The sequence below is a fragment of the Sarcophilus harrisii genome, chromosome 3 (assembly GCF_902635505.1).
Source record: "Sarcophilus harrisii chromosome 3, mSarHar1.11, whole genome shotgun sequence".
Classification (NCBI taxonomy): domain Eukaryota; kingdom Metazoa; phylum Chordata; class Mammalia; order Dasyuromorphia; family Dasyuridae; genus Sarcophilus; species Sarcophilus harrisii.
In genome coordinates, this window is record NC_045428.1 from 554,218,364 (window position 1) to 554,246,045 (window position 27,682).

General features: G+C 34.3%; 1 protein-coding gene across 1 annotated transcript in view; it reads right to left on the reverse strand.

Annotated features, from left to right (window-relative positions):
• PHACTR4 (phosphatase and actin regulator 4) overlaps nucleotides 1–27,682 on the reverse strand; it is a 109,470-nt gene that overhangs the window by 70,101 nt on the left and 11,687 nt on the right. Inside the window, exon 2 of the mRNA XM_012545582.3 lies at nucleotides 4,362–4,429. Coding sequence (XP_012401036.1) covers nucleotides 4,362–4,377 — 16 coding nt within the window. The 5' untranslated portion in view covers nucleotides 4,378–4,429. The remainder of the gene's footprint in view (nucleotides 1–4,361; nucleotides 4,430–27,682) is intronic.

Below are 27,682 nucleotides of genomic sequence, written 5' to 3' on the forward strand. Positions count from 1 at the left end.
ATAGTCTTTGTTTTTCGACTTTTGAGAAAAGCATTTATAGTTCATTAACAGATTTAGTCAACCATTATCTAGAGATGATTTCCAAACCCTTCAGTCGTCCTCCCTTTCTCTTGCCTAAATTTTGAGTACAAGTTACACCAGGGAAGACAGTACAGAAAAAATGTTATGTCAAAGATTATTGTCTCAGAAAAAAAAAAAAATGGGCTTAAGTGACTTGCCCAGGGTCACACAGCTAGGAAGTGTTAAGTGTCTGAGACCACATTTGAACCCAGGTCCTCCTGACTTCAGGACTGGTGCTCTATCCACTGCACCACCTAGCTGCCCCAATATGTATATTCATTTTAATCTCTGAAGAGCTGCAATTTTAAATTCCTAATTTAATTATTTTCATGTGGGAGGGAGTTTTGTTGTACACAATTTCTCTAGCTCAGCAACAGGATCTCAAAATTAATTAACTTAATCATCTCCTCACTCCCATTCAAAAAGGGGAGAGAAAAAAGGAATGTGTTATTGTGGAATATCTTCAAACAAAACAACACAAACTCATTTACCAGAAGCATGCAAAGTGCCAACATATTTATTGCATATCCCACTTGGGCAACAATAGAAAAACAAAATTTCTTTATCAAAGGATTGTAAACATAAAAACTACTTTTTTTGACTGAGACAATTGGGTTTAAGTGACTTGCCCCGGGTTACACAGCTAGGAACTATTAAGTGTTTGAGGAGGGATTTGAACTTAGGTCCTCCTGACTTCAAGGCCAATGCTCCATCTACTGTGGCATCTAGCTGCCCCAAACATACAAATTAAAATATAATACATACATAAACTTTGACTAAAATCGTCATGCAAAGGTAGGCATTTAATAAACATTAGCTTAATTGAACTGAAGTGCATTTAATAAATGGTCTATAGCATATTATATCTATATTTTAAAAATAAAGAATTAGGGGGTAGCTAGTTGGTCCAGTAGAGCATCAGCCCTAAAGTCAAGAGGACCTGAGTTCAAATCTGACTTCAGATACTTAACACTTCCTAGCTATGTAACTTAACCCCTGGGCAGGTAACTGGGCAAGTAACTTAACCCCAATTACCTCAGGGAGAAAAAAAGAATTATTAGAAACTTTATCCATTGCAATATATTGGACTGTATCCTTTTACCTTCTTTTTCAGGATACAACAGGAATTTTAATACTCTTTTAGGTGAATGGGAGGAGAGTTAAATCTGGAAAAGGAGATTCTGATAAAACAATAGTGAATGATTAAAACAGATGAAAACTGAAAAGAATTCACATATCTGTACCACTTAAGACAAGTGAAAAACTGATATAAAAGGACTTTTAAAAGAAAGTAAACAAAAACTTCATGATAATCACACAGAGCAATGAATTTGATCCAAATATGTAAGAAATACATATTTCTCAGGTAAACCTACTTTAAACCAAAGTTAACACAATCTTTGATTAAAGTAAAAAAACCAAGGGTTAGGAACAGAAGCTTAATCAGTGATGTATAATAATTAAGACCATACACTTTAACTCCTTAAATATGTTAGCTCCTTTAATTAAGAGCTTTTAATTCCCTTATCTGCAAAACAATTCGTTAAAATGCTTTCCCTAAACTTAAAGACCACTAATCTCTGAGAAAAAGAAGTATTCTAATGAATAGAATACTAGTTTTACTGTAAAAACACAACCCTGTAAATAGAATCCTTAAATACAGTACACTTTCTAAAAACAAATGGAAAACAAGCAAATCCAACAAATAGAAGGGAAGGAAATAAGAGAATGATAAGAGTGGTCATAGAAACATGGGATACTATTCTCTTCCAAAGTGATTGAATATAAAAGATTGTAAGAGAAAAATTATACAAAACGCAAACTTCAGCTCATGTTTTTGAATAACCTGAAATAATTTTTCAATCCATGCTTTAAATGATTCTGGGCATATTTTAAAAATTTCAATTTATAAGCATTTATATGCTTTCCCTTCCTCCTCTCATCCCCAACCCAACAAAATAGAAAAATCAAACACAAGAAAAATGAAAAATGATGACTCAAGAAAAACAAATTCCAATCACGGCCATGTCAATGTATGCAACAGCCTGCATATTGAATTCATTGCTCCGTTAGGAAGGGAATAACATGCATAGCTACTTTCAAAACATAATTAATCATCACAATTTTCAAGATCTTAAGCTTCTCACAGTTGTTCCTTTTAAAATATTTTTGTTACTATAACTAGTTCAGCTGACTTTATCCAGAATCAGCTTATGCATATCTTCCAAAGTTTCTCTGAAATCATAGCTTTTGACATTCAGATGGCACAACTATATTTCATTACAATTATGTCATGATCTTGTCATTCTCCAATCAATGGACAGCCATTTAACTTGCAATTCTTTACCACCACAATAAAAGCTATTAATATTTTTGTACATATAGTCCTTCTATTATTCTGATCTCTTTTGAGTATAGATCTAGTAATTACTGTTCTTGCCTTTATAACTTCCATAACTCTCTAGCTGTTATAAATTACCACTTAGGAAAGATGGGGGGCGGGAGAACTTGGAGAGTAACAAAAGAATTAAGTTTTCAATCAAAACTCTTGGGAGTTATTTTGATTTTCTTTAGCCATCCACACTGACTTTAAATACTTAGGATTTTATGAAGCAAATAAATACAGTTCTGTTCATTTTTTTTAAACATTTACCTCACAAAAAGTTTAGCTTTAAAGTATCTGGGTCAGTTTCCTTGGCTACAATTCATTCTATTCATAGAGAAAGTGATGTCTGCCCTCTAGTGTTCCAACTAATGATTATACCATTTGACCAAATTAGGTCGATATTCCTGATGTTCCAGTAGTGCTGATGGTTTTATTAATCTTGTCCCCAATTCTGCTAAGGCACCCAATGCTTCAATGGACATTTAATTATGTTACTCATGAAATAGAGGAATTCCAGGTCTTTTTATTTCTTTACATGAATTCCAAAAATAGTTCTCTCTTTAAGGTGAGATAAAAGCTATTCGTAATGTATATCAACATCCCTAAAGAAGGGATTTATTTATTATTTAACTGTGAAAGGTAGTTGTGTTTATTTTGAGAATACTTATTATCATACTTTTTTCTTGTTTTAGGAACTACAGTAAACCCTGTTTCATTTCATCATAGTTTCTGATATTTCAGTTTCTATTGCCTGTAAAGTAACTGATAAAATAAAAATGTATATATAGTCCCTCTCCACACATCGTTTTTGTAAGAGAGACATGAGGGCTAATGAATTCATAAAATTAAGAGAAAAAAAAAAAGTAAAACCCTAGTTTTCTTCCCCTACTGTCACTAGAAAAACAGTCAATAACTTCAGTAGAAAAATCAAGAAAGAAAAGGTTAGCTTTTCTTTCTAGTTCCTTAGTAACCATATTGCTAGAGTACCTTTACTACTTTGGGTTGGGAAGTTGTCATTTTTAAAGTGATTTCCATTCCAAAACAGGAAGTACTAAACAACATCAACAGAGTCTTGGCATTCTAGGATAAACCCTACTGTCTAGAAATAAAAAATCAGGAAAACGTAGAAAGTGACATTTATTTTCACAATTGCTTAATCAGATCTAGAAGCAATAGAATTAAAATGACAACAACTAGACAATAACATAAGGAGATGCCAAAAGAATCATTCAAGGAGAAGCAACTAGATGGCACACTAGATTAAAGCACTGGCCCTGGGGTCAAGAGGACTTGAATTCAAATCCAGCCTCAAAAATTTAACACTTCCCAATTATGTGACCCAGGTAACTTAATCCCAATTTAATCCCCCCCCACACACACACCTCAAAAAAGAAAAATCACTCAAGAAACAACAAGAAGTGTTTACTCTATGCAAGAGGCTCTCTGGGGTTTTGTCTTCAAAGACAAAAAGAAAAATAGTTGTCCTTCAGGATCTTCATTATAATGGAGACAGAGGACAAGAGGCAAAATGGAAAAGCTCAAAGTAAATGTTCATTTTATGCTTGGACCACTTTTGAAGAACATTTCACCAACTGCAGTTTCTCAGCAGTCCATGGGCTGCCCTTTCCTGATAGTTCAGGACTTTCTAGGTGACTTGTCCTTTCCCTCAGTGACTCTCTGCTTGCTTGCCTCCCTCCCACCCTTCTGAGCTTCCTCTTGTGTGTCCCTTTCCTCACTGGACTGAAAGTTTCTTTAGGGCTGGGATGTCTCTCTCACTTTCCCCCTATATTTGTATCTCAGCACTTAACAGCATACTTCAGTAGTGGTTAATAAAAAACTTCAATCTGTCATCAACACAACAGCTAAAGTTAATGAAAAAGATGACAGCTGATAGTAAAATGCAGCAGGGACTTACCAAATGTATCTTCCATGCCACCACTAACCAGCTTTGATGGGAGGGAACAAGAGGGATTGCTGTAGTTCCTAAAACAAACAAGAAAAAAATATCATACTGAGTATTCTCAAAATCAAAATGTGACTACCTTTTACATTTAAATAATTTACATTTACACTGGAAAAAAATTTATTGAGGATGTTTGCTACTTAAAATGAGAAGACAAATTTTTCCAGAAGATGTGGTCTGCATATTGGATGTCCCAAAAATCTTGGTAATTTTAAGCTTTAGTACTCTTAGTAACTTAAAACTATGTCTTCTGAGATAACTTGAATAAAAAATATCTGGTCATTTACAATCCTAATCTCAAAATATATATCCCAATCAACTAGGACAGACTTAGCTCTTAGCAATACCAATGCCATCTGCATCCAGAGAGAAAACTATGGAGACTGAATGTGGATTTTTTTTTGTTTGCCTTTTTCCTCATAGATTTTTCCTTTTATTCTGATTTTTCTTTCACAACATAATTAATGAGGAACATGTTTAAAATGATTGTACATGGATAATCTACATCACATTGCATGTTATCTTAGGGAGGAAAGAGGTAAGGGAGGAAGGGAATTCAAAATCTTACAAAAACGAATGTTGAAAACTATTCTTACATTGTAATTAGAAAAATAATTCTGAGAAAAAAATTTTTTTTTAAAGTATAGTCCCAATTCTCACTTCTTCATCCCCTAGCCAGAGTAGGAGTACATTTTAGTAATCACTGGGGGGGGGGGGAAAAGAAAACCTATCACCAGTGTTGCATAATCATTTTATTCTTTCTTAAAATTATGAACTTCCAAGAAAGTCATAATTCAATTAAAGGCTTAAAAAATAAATACGTCTTCCTTATCCAGTCCCAACAGTCCAATTAATTGACCTCCAACCACTTTCTGTATCTTCAAGAACTGCCCTGCCATTCTCCATCCCTTTATTTTTTGAGTCTTGGCTACAACATCCTATCTATCAAGTCAAATCTTGCTAGTCTTTCAAACAAAACTCAAATCTCACCTTAAGGAATCCTTCTCTGACTATGCAGAATTTATTTCCAACAAAATAGTCATTATGCATTTCTGCATGTCCAAGTGATTTTTGTTCATATTTATTTGCCTTCACATTATTCCCTCTGGATTTCAAATATTTTTAAGGAACAGACTGTATTACTCCTGTATAGCATACATGTGAGATCTTGTCTTTCAATGGGTAGATTACAAGCAAAAAAGAACAATTCATAACAAATAAATGTAAAATTGTTCTTAAACTTATTGTGAAGTATAAAAGTTTGCTTACAACACCTCTATGAACTCATAGGTGTTAAAAAATACCAACAAGGTCTCCTGCTGCATCTAGGACCGTCTCCAGTTGTCTTGATATATATATCTTGCCACTAGATTCAGAAGGTTCAGAGAATGAAGATGATGTCTGCCCAGTCTTATCTCAATTAAATATAATTGACTTGCAAGTCATGACACCATCTTCCTGACATCATAGATCCTCTTTGAGAACAAAGGACAAATAAAAACAATTTATAATGAGGTAATTCAGACCAATTCCAATAGACTTGTGATGGAGAGAGCTATCTGAATCCAGAAAGAGGATTATGGAAACTGAATTTTGGAACTTAACATAGCATTTTCATTTTTGTTGTTTACTTTATTTTCTCACTTTTTTTTTTTTGAGCTGACTTTTCTTTGGCAGCATGATAAATGTGGAAATATGTTTAGAAGAATTGTACAAGTTTAACCTACATTAGATTACTTGCTGTCTAAGGGAAGGAGAGAAATTTGCAACACAAGGTTTTTCAAGGATAAATGTTGAAAATTATCTTTGCTTGTATTTGAAAAAATAAAATACAACTTTAAAAAAAAGTTGTTACATTTTCCCCTCTTCTCCCAAAGAGATACAGATCTAATAATGACATTCCTCAATTAAAGGGCAGCAGAGCTAGTTCTTAATAAATGTTGACTGAGTAAAAGATCCATCTAGGCCAGTTTTTAAACTTTGACAGAAGCATAAGAGAAATAGGACATCTTCTTCAAGGCTAACCTAAAACTTACTTTAATTCACTTTAAAAAGGTCCATTATTTTGAAATTAACATCTACAAATTGATCTATGCCCTCTTAAAATTAGAGTTTTCAGACCATACTGCCTCTTAGGGTAATGAGAACATAAGTTTGCTACTCCCTCTTCCAAAAATATCGGTTTTTTCTATTTTTCTTTTCCAAACTTTAATAATGTTCTCTACTTCTAGTATACTAGAAATGCCAGCACTAGCAAGAATATTATTAGGACAGCTGAGAGTTATCTTTCTAATTGGAATCTTCACCCAGGACTGACAAGCATAAAAGCCTTCCTTATTGCTCAGCCATTGATATCCCATCCCACTTCTCTGCCTTCTCTCTTCCTCAGACTTTGATCTATGTATTTCTAATACCACCTAATAATTCGACTAACTTTGGCTTTGCTGCTTGTTTGGTATTGCATGGGTTTAATTCTTAACTAACCCATACCTTCAGCCTGCTAGAGCAGAAAAAGAAGTCTTCAGAAAAGGGACATGATGAACTCTTGTTTCATAAATCAGCCAATTTTGGAATTATGAGATTTAGAGAACATCAAGACCAATTCTCTGATTTAATATATATGGAAACTGAGGCATGGATTAGGTTTGTACTCATCCAATTCTTAACAGAATCCAAAGAATCTTTTTCTCATTCTTTATCTTTGCAGCCTTGGAGCCATCCAATCAATCCACTCCCATCCTGAAAAAATCCTCTTAACCAAATACCCAATCAAATAATCAAGTGGTCATCTAACCTTTGCTTGGAATATTCCAATAAAGAAGAAACTGACAACTGCAGAAACATCCTATTCTATCCTTGGTTGGTCTAATTATTAGCAAACTTTTCCTGAAATCAAGTGAAAACTTTCTTTTTATTTAAATATTCACTGTTCCAAATTCAGCCCTCTGCTAGCCAGTTTGGTTGGAATAGTCTGTGAAAAGGAAGAATAAATTTCAAGCTAGAAATGGCAAATCAGATACATTCTGTGTTAATTAATTGGACCATGGAAAGAAAAGGGCCAAAAGTATTTTCAAGCTTCCAACTCTAAGGGTATAGTTTCTAAGGGTTGCTTCAAGAATCTTAAAACTAGTGCAGAGATAAAAAAATTAAAAAAAAAGTGGAGATCAGAACCAGATCACAATTTAACTGGGAGGTGTTTTAAAAAGCAAATAAAAATACAATACCAACATAGGTCATGTTAATATGTGTTTTTTGAAATCAATATGCATGAAAGGCAGGGATACTTGCCTGAAGGTATTTTTTGCTTACAACCTTTTCACCCCTGTCATTTTCTTTCTACATTTTTGCCGGTCTGATAGGTACAAAGTAGAACCTCAAAGTTGCTTTGATGTGTATTTCTCTAATTATTAGTGACTTAGGAGTCTTTTTTCATATGATTTTATCTTCTATTTCTTTGTTTAAAAACTGTGTTCCTATCTTTTGATCTTTTACAACTATTGGGAATTGGCTCTTACAATATATAAATTTTAATCAGTTCCTCAGATACAAGAAACTGATCAGAGATCCTTGGAAAGATTTTTGCCCCAATTAACTATTTGATCCCAATCTTTGTCATCTTTTAATCTCTTGCCAAGTTCCTCTCCTTCCTACAAATCTTCTCAGAGTTCATCTCTAATATTACTAAAAACATTTTTCTTTATCTGGAACTTCTCTTCACAGTATGCTGTAATGATGTAATTGTAAATAAGGTATATAAGGGCTAAGAAGGACTAGAAAAGGCACATTCTATCTTTGACCAGCCCCATGGTGGCTGTCCTGCCTTCATCAGTTTTCTACTAAGACAAAAGACTCAGGCTGATCCTGAGGTCCTCCAGAAAGCTAGTAAGAACACTACAACTGCCCCCAAAACATATTCAGTCTTTGCTTTCCAACAGTTAATGCAAAACCAACTAATTCAATTATGCCCTTGAGTTCTAATATTTTCTTCCTCAAAGCCAGTCCTGCAATTCCAAGTGGCCCATTACACATTTATACTTAGATATCCAATTGGCACCTTAAATTCAAGCATTCAAAACTGAACTCTTCTTCTTTCCTAAAACTACCCCTCCTTCTCAATTTACATTATTTGAATTTACATTAAGACACCATATTTATCATTTTTTTAAAACATAGTTTACTTTTTTTGGCATCAATTTATTTAGCTCTTTCCATAATTCCTGGTATTCATTATAGACATCATTTCTTACAGCACAGTAATATTCTATTATAGTTGTGTACCACATTTTGTTTAGCCACTACCCAAGTGATGGACATTTACTGTTTACAAGCCTTAACTATTACAAAAACTGCTGCTGAGTATTTTATAGTATATGAGGGTTTTTGTTTTTTTTTTTAAATCAATGGCTTCCATTTTTCTAGTGGCTAGAAACTGGAAAATGAATGGATCTCCATTAATTCTTGGAGAATGGCTAAATAAATTATGGTATATGAATGTTATGTTATTATTGTTCTGTAAGAAACAATCAGGAGGATGATTTTATAAAGGCCTGAAGAGACTTATAGGAATTTATGCAGAGTGAAATGAGCAGAACCAGGAGATCATTATCCAGGGCAACAACAAGACTATATCATGATTGATTCTGATGGACATGGCTATCTTCAACAATAAGATGATTTAAGCCAGTTCCAACTGTTCAGTAATGAAGAAAGCCATATACACCCTGAGAGAGGCCTATGGGAACTCAATGTGGACCCCAACACAAGCATTTTCACGTTTTTTTTTTTTCCTTCTTAGGTTTTTTTTCTTTTTAGATCTGGTTTTTCTTGTGTAGCAAGAGAACTGTATAAATATGTATACATATATTAGATTTAACACATTTTAACATATTTAACATGTATTGGACTACCTGACAACTAGGGGGGGGTGGGAGGAAGGAGGGAAAAATTTGGAACAAAAAATTGTAAACAGATCAATGTTGAAAAAGTACCCATGATATTGATGCATTGTTGGTGGAGTTGTGAACGAATCCAACCATTTTGGAGAATAGTTTGGAACTATGCTCAAAAAGTTATCAAACTGTGCATACCCTTTGATCCAGCAGCGTTACTACTGGGATTATATCCCAAAGAGATTATAAAGAAGGGAAAGGGACCTGTATGTGCACGAATGTTTGTGGCAGCCCTTTTGTAGTGGCTAAAAACTGGAAACTGAATGGATGTCCATCAGTTGGAGAATGGTTGAATAAATTGTGGTATATGAAAATTAGGGAATATTACTGTTCTGTAAGAAATGACCAACAGGATAATTTCAGAAAGGCCTGGAGAGACTTACATGAACTGATGCTGAGTGAAATGAGCAGGACCAGGAGATCATTATATACTTCAACAACAATACTATATGATGACCAGTTCTGATGGATCAGGCCATCCTCAACAGCAGATCAACCAAATCATTTCTAATGGAGCAGTAATGAACTGAACTAGCTAGCCCAGAGAAAGAACTCTGGGAGATGACTAAAAACCATTACATTGAATTCCCAATCCCTATATTTATGCACACCTGCATTTTTGATTTCCTTCACAAGCTAATTGTACAATATTTCAGAGTCTGATTCTTTTTGTACAACAAAATAACGTTTTGGTCATGTATACTTATTGTGTATCTAATTTATATTTTAATATATTTAACATCTACTGGTCATCCTGCCATCTAGGGGAGGGGGTGGGGGGGGTAAGAGGTGAAAAATTGGAACAAGAGGTTTGGCAATTGTTAATTCTGTAAAGTTACCCATGTATATATCCTGTAAATAAAAGGCTATTAAATAAAAAAAAATAAAAAAATAAAGAGCAGATACTCCACTCAAAAAAAAAAAAAAAAAAAAAGAAAGAAAGAAAAAGTACCCATGCACATGTTTTGCAAATAAATAAATAATATAATATATCAATGACTTCTTTGGGGTATAAATCCCTTAATAAGAGTTTCTAGTTCAAGAGGTAAGGTCATTTTAACCATTTTATTTGCATAAATGCAAACTGCTTTCCAAAATGGTTGTACCATTTCAAAGCTCCACCATCAAATATAGTAATGTATAATGAACTTCTCTTCCCAGATTCCCTCCAACTTCGCCTTTGCCACTTTTGGTCACTTCTGCCAATACACAATATGCAAAAAGATAAGGCAAAAATCTTAGAATTATCTTGATTTGTGTATCTCTTATTAATGATTCAGAACATTTTTCATATGATTGGGAATAATTTGGAGTTCTTTTGAGTAGTGTTTGTTCATATTATTTAATCATTTATCTGTTAGGGGGTGACTATAATTACACACACACATATAGTTCTTGCTTTATGAAAATCCAACCTTCTATAAAGAATTCTGAAAGAAATCTGCATTCTAATAATTTTTACTTCTAGAGTTTCAGATAAAGGCCTCATTTCTCAAGGATATAGAGAACTGAACCAAATTTATATGTGCATAATTCATTTCTCAATTGATAAATGAATGGATACAAACAAGCAATTTTTATCTTTCAGATTAAGAAATTAAAGCTCTCCCTAGTTCTCTCTAGTCCAATGAAAAATGCTCTTGCTGCAGATAAGAAGCACTACTTCGCACCTCTCAGATTGGTTAATATAACAGTAAAGGAAAAAAATAAATATTGGAGACAATATAAGAAGACTGGAACACAATTGTGTTTTTGGTAAAGTGGTGAATTTATCCAACCATTCTGGAGAGCAACTTGGAATTATGCCCAAAGGGCTATAAAACTGAATGATTCAACAATATCACTACTATGTCTATCACCCAAAGAGATCACAAAAAAGAGAAAGGATCCATATGTACAAAAATATACCAGCTCTTTTTATGACAACAAAGATTTGGAAATTGAGAGGATGTCTATCAACTGGTGAATGGCTGAACAAATTATGGAATATACATGTAATGGAACTCTACTGTGCTATAAGAAATGATGAGCAGATGGATTTCAGAACCTGTAAAGACTTACGTGAACTGATATTGTGTGAAGTAAACAGAACATCAGATAGAATTTAACAACAACATTGTGTGATTAACTTTGATAGGCTTCTCTCTTCTTGGTATTACAATGATCTAAGACAATTCCAATAGACTTGCATTGGAAAATGTTATCCACATCCAGATAAAGAACTATGGAGTCTGAATGCAGGTTGAAGCATATTATTTTCAATTTTTTATTGTTAGGATGTTTCTTTTTTGTGATTTTCCCCTTTTATTCTGATTCTTTTACAGCACGATTAATATGGAAATGTGCTTAATATGATTATAAATGCATAATCTCTATCAGATTTTTTTGCCATCTTATGGAGGGAAGGGGAGAAAAGGAAAAAAAGATCCACATGTGCAAAAATGTTTGTAGTAGCCAAGAATAGGAAATTCAGTGGATACCCAATTGGGGAATGGCTGAGTAAGTGATGGTATATGAATGTAATGGAATATTATTGTTCTGTAAGAAATGATGAGCAGGCTAATTTCAGAAAAGCCTGAAAAGACTTACATGAATAGATGCTGACTGAAGTGAGCAGAACCAGGAGAACTTTGTACACAGTAATGGCAAGATCGTGTAATTATCAACTACAATGAACTTTGTTCTTCTCAGCATTACAGGGGTCCAAGACAATTCCAATAGATTTGGGATAGAAAATACCATCTGAATCCAGAGAGAGAAGTAGGATCAAAGTATACACTATTTTCAACTTTTTAATTTGTTTGCGTTCTCTTTGTTTTCTGGTTTTTCTTTCATAATGAGATAAATAGGGAAACATGTTTAAAATGATTGGCAATGAATAACCTATATCAGATTGCTTGCTGTCTTGGGAAGGGGATAGCTAAAATGGAGAGAATAAAAGTTGAAACTGAAAACTTACAAAAATGAATGTTAAAACTATGTGTAATTGGAAAAATAAACTACTGAAATAGTAATAAAGTCGCTTTCTCTAGTCTGTTCCATTGACTAATTTCTGTTCTTTAACCAATCAATACCAAACGATTTTTGATGATTACTGCTTTATAATGAGCATGAAGTCTAGAAGTGCTAATTCCCCTTCATCCTCCCTTCTTTTGAGCATTTTCCTTGTTACTTTAGTTCTTGACCCTGGGCAAGTCACATAAGCTATGTGTAGATTAGTTTCCTCAGTAAAACGAAGATAAAAATAGCATCTATTTCCTACAGTTGTTATGAACATCAAATGAGACAACAGCACTCTGGAAATCTGAAAGCACTATATAAATGCTAGTTATCATTATTGTTATCATCATCTGCACTATCTCCCTGATTGCAAAGTCAGTGACCTTCCTACCTCTCCACAGCATACTTGGTCCTGATTTTTTAAATTGCTGAGGATCCAGAACTAATAGTGAGGTATGGGGAAAAATAAGGAGAAAGGCAAGGATGAAAGCATACATTGTTGTTCTGTGATATACTTTGACAATTAATAAGCCAGTCTTTGACAAAGTTATGAAACCTTTTTTGAAGGAAAGAAACAAATAATTTCTAAGGTAATATGTAAAATGCTATAGGTCAGTGAATGGTGAAGATATTTTTAAAATTTGCTTACTTTCTCCCAATGGTGGTGACCTATAGAAAAGATTACATAACTTGATGTTGAGACACTTGAATACTCTTCACAACTGATTTTATTTCTCTGGTGAGTTCAAGAATAGATGTGTGTATAGTGGACAGAAAAAAGAATAATGGGAATATTTTGCAGACTCAGATGATATACTGGTTAGTTTTGATTACATGGGTGGTTTTTTTTTTCTTTCTTCTTTCTTTATTGTAAAAGACGGTTGCTCTTAAGGAAAGGATGGTGGTACATTCACAAATGAAGGTGAAATAAAGAAAATATATTAATAAAGTTTAATTTTTAAACTCAGAAAGAACTATGATTGAGAAAACCTAAGTCTGAATCCAATTTTTAGTCCTTACTAGCTATGGGAACCCTACTTTACACTCCCACTGCATTTAGTCCTGTTCAAGATACACAGAATTTATTATCTCTTGCCAAAGTTACTATGACAAGCTCATTACTGATTTTCCTATCTCTAGTCCCTTCCTCCTCAAACCACCATTCTTACATCTACTATAAAATAAGTCTGATCAAAATCCTCCAAGAGTCTACAATGCTTTCCAAATAGACAATTTCATAACCAGATATTCAAAACCATCTGACAAAAATTCACTTTGTCAGGTTTATTTCACTTCTCCCCGAACTAAAATATTCATGTCTTCCCATATCAATCAATCAAGAAACATTTATTAAGGACCTACATGGAGAAGGACTGCACTGGGCACTATGGATTTAAGAACAAAGAATCAAACAACTTGACTTACAAGGGATAGAGGGGACCAAAAAAAAAAAGGGGGGGGGGGAGGGAGAAAACACATCATAACCAGAAGAAATAAAATATTTATCAGAACCTACTACACAGTTACTCCATTTACATGAAAACATTTAGAGCAGCACATTTTGTAATAGCAAAGAATAAGAAGGTAGATGCTTATCAAACTGAGGAATAGCTGAACAAACTGTGGTACATGAAGGTAATGAAATATTACTGTGCTATAAGAAATTATTTATATGATAAATGGAGAGAATACATGGAAAGATCTACCTCAAGTGATGCAGAATGAAATAAGCAGAGCCTAGAAAACAATATCACAACATAAAGGGAAAGAAACACACACAGACAGAAAAATCAAAAGTGACTATAACAGAATTATATGAATATATAAGAAAAGATACTCAAAAGTCATCCTTTCAAGGAAGTCCACAGATGTTACAAACTGTACATGCCTTTGGACTTCTTCAACATAATGATCCAACCATTCTGGAGAGCAATTTAAAACTCTACCCAAAGGGCAATAAAACTGTGCATACGCTTTGATCCAGCAGTTTTTATACTGGGTCTGTATCCCAAAGAGATCAAAAAAGAGGAAAAAGAACCCACATGTGCAAAAATGTTTGCAGCAGCTCTTTTAGAAGTGGCAAAGAACTGGAAATTGAGTGGATGCCCATCAGTTGGGGAATGGCTGAATAAATTATGGTATCATGAATATTATGGAATATTACTGTTCTATAGGAAAAGATCCAGCAGGCTGATTTCAGAAAAGCTGGAGAGATTAACATGAACTGATACTGAGTGAAGTGAGCAGAAACATGGGAACACTGTACACAGCAACAAGATTATGTAATGATCAATTCTGATGGACTTGATTCTCTTCAACAATGAGGATTCAAAGCAATTGGAAAACATTTGTGATCAAAAGAGCCATTCACATTCAGAGAGAGAACTATAGAGACTGAATGTGGATCAAAGCATAGAGTTTTCGCCTTTTTTGTTACTGTTGTTTGCTTGCTTCCCCACCCCACCCCCGCCCCTTTCTGGTGTTTTATATTTCCCTTTTGATCTGGTTTTTCTTGTACAGAAGAATAAAAATGGAAATATATTGAAAAAAATTGCACCTGTTTAACCTATATTGGATTGTTTGCTGTATAGGGGGGAAAGGGAAAGGAAAAACACCTTGGAACACAAGACTTTGCACAGGCGAATGTTGAAAACTATCACTGCATGTATTTGGGAAAAAAACTTATAAAAAAATAAATAAAACATATTTTCCTAAAATGTTAAAAATTGCTTGCTATCTAGGGGAGAGGGTGGGGGGAAGGAGGGGAAAATCTGAAATACAAGGCTATGCAAGGGTCTATGTTGAAAAATTATCCGTGCATATGTTTTGAAAATAAAAAGCTTTATAAAAAACAAAAACAAGACATTAAAAAAATGTTAAAAAAAAATAAAAAGGATTATTTGTTGTATGGGATGATTCTTTAAGAGGAGCAAGGGGAAGGATATTTGGGGTAGCTAGGAAAATAGAAGACAAATAAAAAAATTATTTATTTATTTTTTAAAGAAGATTTTTATTTTTTTTTATTTAATAGCCTTTTATTTTCAGGTTATATGTATGGGTAACTTTACAGCATTAACAATTGCCAAACCTCTTGTTCCAATTTTCTCACTTATCCCCACCCCTCCCCAGATGGCAGGATGACCAGTAGATGTTAAATATATTAAAATATAAATTAGATACACAATAAGTATACATGACCAAACCGTTATTTTGCTGTACAAAAAGAATCAGACTCTGAAATATTGTACAATTAGCTTGTGAAGGAAATAAAAAATGCAGGTGGGCATAAATATAGGGATTGGGAATTCAATGTAATGGTTTTTAGTCATCACCCAGAGTTCTTTCTCTGGGCGTAGCTGGTTCAGTTCATTACTGCTCCATTGGAAATGATTTGGTTGATCTCATTGCTGAGGATGGCCAGGTCCATCAGAACTGGTCATCATATAGTATTATTGTTGAAGTATATAATGATCTCCTGGCCCTGCTTGTTTCACTCAGCATCAGTTCGTGTAAGTCTCTCCAGGCCTTTCTGAAATCATCCTGTTGGTCATTTCTTACAGAACAATAATATTCCATAATATTCATATACCACAATTTATTCAGCCATTCTCCAACTGATGGGCATCCACTCAGTTTCCAGTTTCTAGCCACTACAAAGAGGGCTGCCACAAACATTCATGCACATACAGGTCCCTTTCCCTTCTTTATGATCTCTTTGGGATATAAGCCCAGTAGTAACACTGCTGGATCAAAGGGTATGCACAATTTGATAACTTTTTGAGCATAGTTCCAAACTACTCTCCAGAATGGTTGGATTCATTCACAACTCCACCAACAATGCATCAATGTCCCAGTTTTCCCACCTCCCCTCCAACAATCATCATTATTTTTTCCTGTCATCTTAGCCAATCTGACAGGTGCGTTACACAAATTTTTCACAAAACTGAGAAAAAAAGGCATTTTGCCTGATCCTTTGTATGAGACAAATGTGGCTCTGACACCTAAATCAATATCAATAAATGAATCAATAAATAATAATATCAATAAATGATCAATATCATAAATAAATACCAATTTAAAATTTTTAAATAAAATCCTGTGTCTGGCCAAATTTGAATTCACGTCTCTGTGACTCCAGGGCTAGCCCTCTATCCCCCTACACCACCCAGCTGACTTGTGCTAAAAACCTTACAGACTATAGACATAGACACAGAGGAATCTATTTTAAATTCACAAAATCTTAATCAGCAAATATACTAATTGAAACAATAGTTTCAGCAAAGTTGCTCACTACAAAACTGTTGCCATTCACTTGGGTTCAATTCCTCTCATGGACCATAGGATTTTTTTGGCAAAGATACTGGAGTGGCTTGCCATTTGCTTTTCCAATGAATTAAGGACAAGAAACCTGTTAAGGGACTTGACCAGGGTCACATAGCTGGTAAGTGCTTGGGGTTGAATTTGAACTTGGATCCTTTCTGCCTCCAGAGCTGGCACTGTAACCACTGGTGCCACCTAGCTGCCCCCACTCTGAGCATTACATTACCCCAAGTGTCACTTGTTACAATTTGTCTCTTTGAATTGCTTCCAGTAGCAATGGTGTAGTATTTTTAAAATCTTGGAATTTTTTTAGATAGGAAAAGAGAAAACATGAGGTAAGAGGAAAAAATGATATCCAATTTGATCAGTGAGATGAGTCATGAATTGCTTCCAGTAGCAATGGTGTAGTATTTTAAGAATCTTGGGATTTTTTAGATAGGAAAAGAGAAAACATGAGGTAAGAGGAAAAAATGATATCCAATTTGATCAGTGAGATCATAAGGATCCCCCAAAATCTCAAGAGGTTAAAACAATGAATACTAAATTGAGTCAGAATAAAAAGTAAAGTCTACATATTAGTTAAAAAAAATAACTTTCTACAAAATAAACCCACATAAGTCATCAGCATTCTTATATATCACTAACAAAACCCAACAGTTAGAGTTACAAAGAGAAATTCCATTTAAAGTAACTACTGATTGTATAAAATATTTAGGAATCTATCTACCAAGGGAAAATCAGAAACTTTATGAGCAAAACTACAAAACACTTTCCACACAAATTAAGTCTGATCTAACCAACTGGAAAAATATTAAATGCTCTTGGATTGGGCAAGCAAATATAATAAAGATGGCAATACTATCTAAACTAATTTATTTAGCGCTATACCAGAGTCCAAAAAAACTATTTTAGTAACCTAGGAAAAATAACAACAAAGTTCATATGGAAAAACAAAAGGTCAAGAATTTCAAGGGAATTAATGAAAAAAAAAAAAATCAAATGAAGGTGGCCTAGCTGTACCAGATTTAAAATTATATTATAAAGCAGCAGTTACCAAAACCATCTGGTATTGGCTAAGAAACAGACTAGTTGATCAATGGAATAGGTTAGGTTCAAAGGACAAAACAGCCAATAACTTTAATAATCTAGTGTTCGACAAACCCAAAGACCCCAGTTTTGGGGATCCTCATTATTTGACAAAAATTGCTGGGAAAATTGGAAATTAGTATGGCGGAAACTAGGCATTGATCCACACTTAACACCGTACACCAAGATAAGGTCAAAATGGGTTCATGACCTAGGCATAAAGAATGAGATTATAAATAAACTGGAAGAGCATAAGATAGTTTACCTCTCAGACCCGTGGAAGAGGAAGGAATTTATGACCAAAGAAGAACTAGAGATCATTATTGATTACAAAATAGAAAATTTTGATTATATCAAATTGAAAAGTTTTGTACAAACAAAACTAATGCAGACAAGATTAGAAGGGAAATAATAAACTGGGAAAACATTTTTACAGTCAACCTTCTGATAAAGGCCTCATTTCCAAAATATATAAATTGACTCTAATTTATAAGAAATCAAGCCATTCTCCAATGGATAAATGGTCAAAGGATATGAACAGACAATTCTCAGACCAAGAAATTGAAACTATTTCTAGCCATATGAAAATATGCTTCAAGTCATTATTAATCAGAGAAATGCAAATTAAGACAACTCTGAGATACCACTACACACCTGTTAGATTGGCTAGAATGACAGGGAAAGGTAATGCGCAATGTTGGAGGGGATGTGGGAAAACAAGGACACTAATACATTGTTGGTGCAATTGTGAATACATGCAATCATTCTGGAGAGCAATTTGGAACTATGCTCAAAAAGTTATCAAACTGTGCATACCAGCAGTGTTTCTACTGGGCTTATACCCCAAAGAGATCTTATAGAAGGGAAAGGGTCCTGTATGTGCCAAAATGTTTGTGGCAGCCCTGTTTGTAGTGGCTAGAAACTGGAATATGAATGGATGTCCATCAATTGGAGAATGGTTGGGTAAATTGTGGTATATGAATGTTATGGAATATTATTGTTCTGTAAGAAATGACCAGCAGGATGAATACAGAGAGACTTACATGAACTGATGCTAAGTGAAATGAGCAGAACCAGGAGATCATTATATACCTCAACAACGATACTGTATGAGGATGTATTCTGATGGAAGTAGATATCTTCAACAAAGAGAAGATCTAACTCAGTTTCAATTGATCAAGGATGGACAGAAGCAGTTAACACTCAAAGAAAGAACACTGGGAAATAAATGTAAACTGTTTGCATTTCTGTTTTTCTTCCCAGGTTATTTTTTATCTTCTGAATCCAATTCTTCTTGTGCAACAAGACAACTGTTCGGTTCTGCACACATATATTGTATCTAGGATATACGGTGACATATTCAACATGTATAGGACTGCTTGCCATCTGGGGGAGGGAGTGAAGGCAGGGAGAGGAAAAGTCGGAACAGAAGTGAGTACAAGGGATAATGTTGTAAAAAAAATTACCCAGGCATGGGCTCTGTCAATAAAAAGTTATAATAATAAAAATTTTTTTTTTAAAATAACTTTCCAAGCACCGGATTGAGGAGGTTTATATGAAAAGCCTGTCTCAGAAAATAGTTCCCTATCACTAGAAATCTTCAACCACAAATTGATGGCCATGAGTCATGAATGCTGTACAATGTTCATGATTAGGGATAAAGATTGGAGTTGAACCCCAGCCCTGAGGTCTTTTTCAGCTCTCAGTTTCTATATCCCAGGAAAAACCCACTGATCAGCAAGCAGAGTACTGCAATAACCCAAACAAGTTACATGCTAGTGGCAATGAGGGACTGCTTCAGAGAAAGGGGCCAGACCTCAATGGACCAATGGAATGGCTCCGTGATTCAAAACTGCAAAGTTACTGCCACCTAGTGGAAAACAGTGTCAACGTGAGAAAAGAAGCCAGCACACAGATCCTGAGCAAGCTCCTCAGTCCCAGAGGCCATCTACCTCCTCTTTCCAGTACAGCTACAAATTCTTTCTTCTAGTTGTGGTTTTCAGTCATTGAACTGAGTTTGGTCATTTTTCCAGTCATGTCTGACTCTTTGTGACCTCATTTGGGGTTTTTGAGGCAAAATAAAGAGTGTTTTCCATTCCTTTTTCCAACTCACTGTGCAGATATGGAAGCCAGAGCACAACAGTTAAGTGACTTGCCCAGGGTCACACAGCTAATAAATGTGAGGCCATTCTGAACACAAGAAGAATCTTCCTGACTTCAGGCCCAGCACTTTATGCACTCTGTCAATCTGATTGCCCCATTTTGCTCCATGTTACTCCATGGAGCTCCATGGAGTTACTCCAACATAAAGATACCTTACTAATTCCTCCCCACCAAGATACTACTGAGGAAAAAGAATGTTTTTTTCCCTTAAATTTAAAAATGTACTAATTACAAAACAAAAACCACCACCAAACCAAACAACAAACCAAATTAATGCCAACAAATCAATGGACTCAAGGACTGGAAGTTAAGAAATTCGTTTTATGTAAACTTTCAAAAGACCTGTGAGCAAGATGAAGCCCCTAGATAGAGAATATTTAAATCAGTAAAGTTCGTAGATAAAGGTATTTAAATTTTAGCATTGACAAAGGAGAGATATCACAAAGATTTCCCACTTCTCAATCAAAATCTACTGTCATGGGAGATTAAGCACCAGAACAACAAAAAATGTTAGAAGAGTCCATGAGCATGGAAAATTTGTCTGCTGATTGATGATTAACTGGGAATAGGTCCATGTCAGATCTTGAGCAAATATGAAGAGTTCAGTTTTTCCTAAAAGGCTTTTTTTAATTTAAAACTACAAGATTGAAAAAAGTTTATTGCTAAAACAAATAATCTGAGTGACTTAGTTCTAAGTCCTGGCATCTCTAACTCCTTACTTATGACCTAAGTAGGTCATTTAGCCTGAGTCTCAGTTTCCCTATTTGTAAGATTGAATGATTTGTACTCAGTAAACACTAAGGTCCATTCCTGCCATAATTTTTTCATCAGCTTCATCTGTATCATCTGCATTTTTCCATTTGTTCTGCCTCATTTAACAGTACTAACAGTCCCAAGTCAGGGGTTCTTAAAGTTTTTTTGTCATGAATCTCAGAATATTTTTAAATGCATAAAACAAAATACGCAAGTTTACAAAGGAAATAAATTATGCTGAAGTGCAATTATCAAAATAGTTCAAAAAAGAAATTTTTGACCCATGTTAAGAACCCTGTCTAAAAAGTTTAATGATAGGGGTAGCTAAATGACAAAGTGGATAAAACACTGGCCTTGGAGTCAGGAGCACCTGAATTCAAAATCTGCTTCAGACACTTAATCCTTCTAGCTATATGATCCTGGGCAAGTCACAACCTCAATTGACTCACAATATAAAACAAAAATATAATATAAAAGTTTAATGATGATCTCTGAGAGCTGGAGAACATATGAATAATGATAATTTATAACTCACATTTAATAGTGTGTTAAGGAGGTTCCTTATATTATTTATTAACCCCTTTTCACTGGTAATACAAATTTTATTATTCTCATTTTAAAGATTAAAATTAAATATTTCAAAGATTATATATTAAAAATAATTGTTCAAGTGACATGGCCAAGGTTCAGGTCTTAGTAATGGCAGAATTAAGACAGTAAAATCAGATCTTCTAAGCTACATATGTCTAATATTTTTCCTTCTAGCTTTCCTTATTTCTCTGAGTCTGACTTCAACAATGCCAGCCCCATTATTTCTCAAAACAATATCACTGTTATGGAAATGTCTTGCTTCAATTGCTCCCTCTCAATGAGGAAGGTAAGGATCAAGGGAGAGAATTTGGAACTCAATTTTTAAAATGAGTGTTGAAAGCTATTTTTACATGTAATTGGGGAAAAATTAAATACAAAGTCAAAAAACATCACTATTGTTGTTCAGTTGTGTCTGATTCTTCATGATCCCTTATGGACAGTCATAGAGTTTTGTGGGAAATAATAATGCAGTGGCTTATTATTTCCTTCTCCAGTGGACTAAGGTAAATGGGAGTAAGATAAAAGTGACTTGTCCAGGGTTAGATGGCTAGTATCTAAGGCTGAATTTAAACTCAAGTCTTCATGACTTTAGATACAGAGTTTCATCTACTGAATCACCTAAGCTACCTTCTCTCACTTTTCTAGTTCGATAAAAAGTTAAAAAACACATTCCTTCTTTCCATAAACAATCAGTAAACTGGGGGCTGGAAACTTACACTGTAACATGGTTTGTTTGGAAGAATCTGTTGAGTGAAAAGAAAAAGTATCAATAAATTTAAAATGTTGAATTTAAGAACTGGATTTATTATTTCAATGCAAATCAGCACCAATTACTACTTATCAATAAAGCAACAAAAAGCATTTATTAAGTAACTACTACACCCCAGATTCTGTGAGCTGGGTGCGAGGTAAAGACAAAAATGGCTAACAGTCCCTGTCCTCCCACAGCTTTCAATCTAACCAAAAAAGGCATTTAAAAAATCATTTTGGCAACTGTATGGAGAATGGATGGCAAAGGGGTTCTTACCCTTGAATCTTTTCAAGGCAAGGAATTAATCAGGAAACAAATGAAATAGTCCAAGTGAGAGAAAAGTGAAGACAACCTAAAGAAGGGATATGTGAAAACAGAAAGAAGGAGATGAATGTAAGACAAGTGAAAGAAGAAAAGAAAATCTGGCAACTTGTAGAAAAGTGAGGGCAAGAGTAGAAAGGTGAGCTCCTTAGGACACAGAGAGATTAAGTGACTTGCCTAAGGTCACACTCTAAATAGGAAAGGGGGAACTATATTTGATTGCCTCTCAAATAAAGAGGAAAATTTAAATAAAACTTCACCTTTCCTATTGGGGGGGAAAAAAAACAAGCTAAAAGAAGTTTTCACTGAGTTAAGACCCAAAGAAAGGAGCTCATCAGAAAGAGGGGAAGAGTAGAAAGAAGAAATTCAGTAAGTCACTTAAGAAAATGCTAATAAGGAAGGAGTACAAGTGAATTTTGGTATTAGTCACTCACAAGCAAACAAATTAGTCATTTTAGTTACCTTAGAAAAATCCTGAATAGAATCAATTGAGAGATGAGAAATTTATATCTTCCTAATCCCAATCTCAGGGCAAATTGATAGTTGTTGAAAATAATGTGCTTCAGCTACAATTATGATAGTTATAAAAATACTATACTCTTCTTAAATTCCACCCATTTAGGGCAGCTAGGTGGCTGATAGAGCACCAGGTCTGAAGTCAGGAGTAACGGAGTTCAAATCTGGTCTCAGACACTTAACACTTCCTAGCTGTGTGACCCTGGGCAAGTCATTTAACCCCAACTGCCTCAGCAAAAAGCAAAAAAAAAAAAAAAAATTCATTGATAAAATTTTTAAAAATCATATGAGAATTTATTTAAAGTACTTTGAAATTATAGATATTATGAAAAAATTAGTAAAAATTCTTTTTTATCACATGACATTTTATCACTTGCCTGTATGACTTTTATGCAGATGAGTCACCAAATCTGGAATGCACACTTTCCTTGCTACCATCTTTGAGGATCCCTTGTTTCTTTCTTTCTTTTTTTTATAATAGCTTTTTATTTTCCAAAATACATGCAAAGATAGTTTTCAATATTCACCCTTGCAAAATCTTATGTTCCATATTCTTCTCTCTACCTCCCCCCTTCCCTAAATAGTAAGTAACCCAATATAGGTTAAATATGTGCAATTCTTCTAAACATATTTCCACATTTATCATGCTGTAGAAGAAAAAAGTCAGATGAAAAAGAAAAAAAAAAAAAAAAAACAAGCAACGCAAACAACAACAAAAGTGAAAATACTATGCTGTGATTCGCATTCAGTTCCCACAGTTCTCTTTCTGGATGCAAATAGTTCTCTCCCCACCACAATTTTTTGGAATTAGTCTGAATCATTGTCCAGAAGAGCCAAATCCATCACAGTTGATCATCCCATAATTTTGTTGTTGCCTTGTGCAATGATTTCCTGGTTCTGCTCACTTCACTTATCATTAGTTCATATAAGTCTCTCCAGGTCTCTCTGAAATCATCCTGCTGATCCTTTTCTATAGAACAATAATATTCCATTACATTCATATATACAATGATGATTTTTTGAAATTATAATGCATCTAATGGCTTACAAATACTCTACACCTGTTATTTTATTTGATCACAATAATCTTGTAAGGTAGATGGTATAAATATTATCCCCATTTTATGAATAAGTAAAAGATGGCTTTAAAAAGGGCAAGTAGATTTTCCAAACTCAAGTATCTAATGCAGCAGAGCTGCCAGATGCCTGATATGTGATTATAAAATACTTTTCAGAGGCAACTCTGAACTTCAGGGTCCTGAGTTTACAATCCAACAGGTATCATCAGCCTGTAGACAATTTCTAGAGGGCTAATGCTCCCTCCAGATAAACAGGCTGGATTACAGTCTCAACACTAACACATTTAAGCCTAAAACAGAAACAAACAGGATCACTATCTTTTCACTAAGAAACAGCTAGAGATTTGAACAATTCAATTCAATAAATACTTATTAAGCAAGTCCAGTATTGATCTTTATACCTGCCTGCATAGTTCAAATGTATTTAATATTCCTTAATCATTAGTATCAAGCAAAACACAAAACAGGGGAGACAAACTCCCCTAAAGTATTCTCCTGTCATGGAGGAACTCTAGTACCAAATAAGGAAAGTGAGATGGCTAAATGCTCCATAAGTCCCTGTTTTCACGAAACACCGAGCTGACTATATCATGCCCCAAAACACTGAGGATTCTTCTAGACAAGATTCACATCACTTGCCAGTTTAGCTTAGTTAGATAATTAATCTTTGTAGATACACAGGAAAAAAGCAAGGGAAAAATTCCTATTGTCCAGTGATACAGGATTAGATATACTGATCAAGAAGCTCTATAATTTGTTTGTTTATTTGTTTTGGAGAGGGTACAAATGGATGAAGAGTTGGAAAACTGAGTGTCATCCAAAAGGCACTAGAGCGAATTGATGACAGAGGAGTAGGAGTAATGTAACGTAAGTAGTTACAAAGGAGAATCCATTAAGAAATGATCAAACATAATACAATGTGTCCCAAAAGTTGTGGTTTTCTTGATTAAGCTATTATTGACACTTGCCCTAGGTGCTGGAGATAGTCATAGATTAAATACTCTACCTGCAAGGACCTTTTACATATCACAAATTCTTTCCAGGCTTCTCTGAAACTGTCACCCTTCATCATCTCTTACAGTACAAGAATTTTTTTCCTATGACTTTCATTTAATATACTTTGTCTAATCATTCTCCAAATTATGGCCACCAACCCCTTCAGTTTCCATTTCTTAGTTAACAAAATGTCTTAAATAATTACTTCTCCATGGCAGACACTGTGTAAACCAGAATAGATTCCCCATTTATCCAGCAGCTGTACCACATTCTGAAGTAAACCTGACTGGATAAATACTTTGTAGAAATATAAGTTTTAAGTCCACTCTCCCCACAGACAGAAAGGTAGAGGACTGATCAGCTGCCCTGCAGTAATATCTGTACCTTCAACTATTCCAGTATTTCTCAAACCCCTCTTCTGCTTTAGTCACCTTTAGTGCCTGTTGATACCTGTCCCTCTGAGATTAACAACCACCTTCTGGATACAAATCTCCCATGTACCTTGTTGGTTTATTGTCTTTCCCTTGCTCTTCAAGAGCAAGGCCATTTTTCCTTTCTTTATATACTAGCAATTAGTAAACAGGCAACAAATATGTGTTACAGATTTGACTGAATCATCTGACTTATATTGGCCACTATACCATCAATACAAAGATGGCAAAAAAAAAAAGAAACTATACGTTAGAAGAATTTATCTTGGTTTATCATAATGAATGAGAAGAATCTTTTCCCCCACTTAATAGTATTTTTTTCAATTACAAGTAAAAATTAGTTTTCAACATTCACTTTTATAAGTTTTTGATTGCCAAATTCTTTTCTTCTCCAAAATAGTAAGCAATCTGATATAGATTATACGTATACAATCATTTTAAATATATTTTCACATTAGTCATGTTCTGAAAGAATCAGAACAAAAGGGAAAAACCATCAGAAAAGAAAAAGTAAAAACAGTATGCTTCAATCCATGGCATTTTCCATCATGAGTTTTTTGGGATTGTCTTAGATCATTGTATTGCTGAGAAGAGCTACTTTAGCAATGAGAAATGGAATGAATAAGAATAAGCAGCAGAGAAACAAAAATTATCATTCTTTGCAGATGACAAAAAATTCTAGAGAATTAGCTAAAAAACTACTTGATATAACAACCTTAGCAAAACTGCAGAATATAAAATAAACCCACATAAATCATGGCATTTCTCTCCATTTCTAACAAAGCCTAGCAGCAAGAAATAAAAAGATTTAAATATTGTAGACAATATTTGGGAGTCTAGCTGCCAAGACAAACCTAAGAAATACATAAATACAATTATAAAAATATTTTCACACAAATAAAGTCAGATCTAAACAATTAGAAAAATAAAGAACTTCTTCACAAGTCAGATTTGAAATTCCTAAGCGACAAATTCATATTCCCTAAAAAAGAAAGTCTTCTCGCTATCGATAAAATCAGAAGCTTTAGTTATTTAAGTCTTAAAAAGTCAACTTGACCAATTAAAATGACAAGAGGGGGCAGCTAGATAGCAGGCCTCGAAGTCAGGAGTCAGTTCAAATCCAGCCTCAGATACTTAACACTTATTAGCTATGTGATCCTGGGCAAGTCACTTAACCCAAATGAAGAGAGAGAGAGAGAGAGAGAGAGAGAGAGAGAGAGAGAGAGAGAGAGAGAGAAAAGAGAAAGAAAGAATAGATACTTATCTTTATACACGGATTTTTACTATTGGAACAAACACAAGAAGTGAAGAAAGCCAATGTTGACATGGGAGCCATGAGGCTACAACAGTAGAATTCTCCATAACAATTCCAACTCTGACTCTTGAGGACTTCAAAAAGACATGTCAAATCTTATTCCAACACCCTACCCCAAAGGGTTGGTTGATATAAGGAAATCCTTTGCAAACTATAAAACACTAAACCTGAGCTTCAGAATGAATTATATTATAGCCTACTATGTACAAAGCATTGTGCTCAATGCTGGTGATAGAAAATAAACCAATTTGCTCTCAAGTAGCTAACATACTAGGGAGAGGGAGGTTTCAGCTACAAGTAAGAGTTTCGGGTCACAGAGTAAGTTTGGAGCAGATTACTACTTTGTTAAAATTATGTACATAAGGGACAGCTAAGCTGTGCAGTGGATAGAGCACCAGCTCTGAAGTCAGGAGGACCTGAGTTCAAATTTGGTCTCAGACACTTAATACCTCCTAGCTGTGTGACCCTGGGCAAGTTACTTATACCCAATTGCCTCAGGAAGAAAAAAAAAAAGAATGTACATAAAGAGTTGAGATGGTAAAAGAGTCTGTTATAAAAGAAATACTCAAATATTAACGTGATAAGGCCTTTACTTTTAAATAAAGTAGCTTAACTTCATAATTTAAGAGTTAAAAAATTCAGGAAAGTTATACTTAGAAACTTCAAAAAACCTTTAACTATAACTGTTCAAAGTTTAGCATTCTACAGGAAAGTTAACATAAAAAGTGTTGATTTTCTCCTCCAAGAAAGTTCAGCTCCTCCCTTTAGTTAAACATTGCACAACTTATGACCACTGTGTTAAACATTGAGTGTTATTATGAATAGCTATCTGAAGAGGTGTGGTTCAATGATTAAAAAATAGAAACAGCTCATGCTTGTCCAGTTTCTCTCAGAAAACATAGCTGAATTCTAGGAGTATCATTTTTTAAAAAATTAGTTTACTCTTTTAAATCCAAGAGTAAAAAATATTTGATAGAGCTAGGAAACCAACCTGGCCATTTT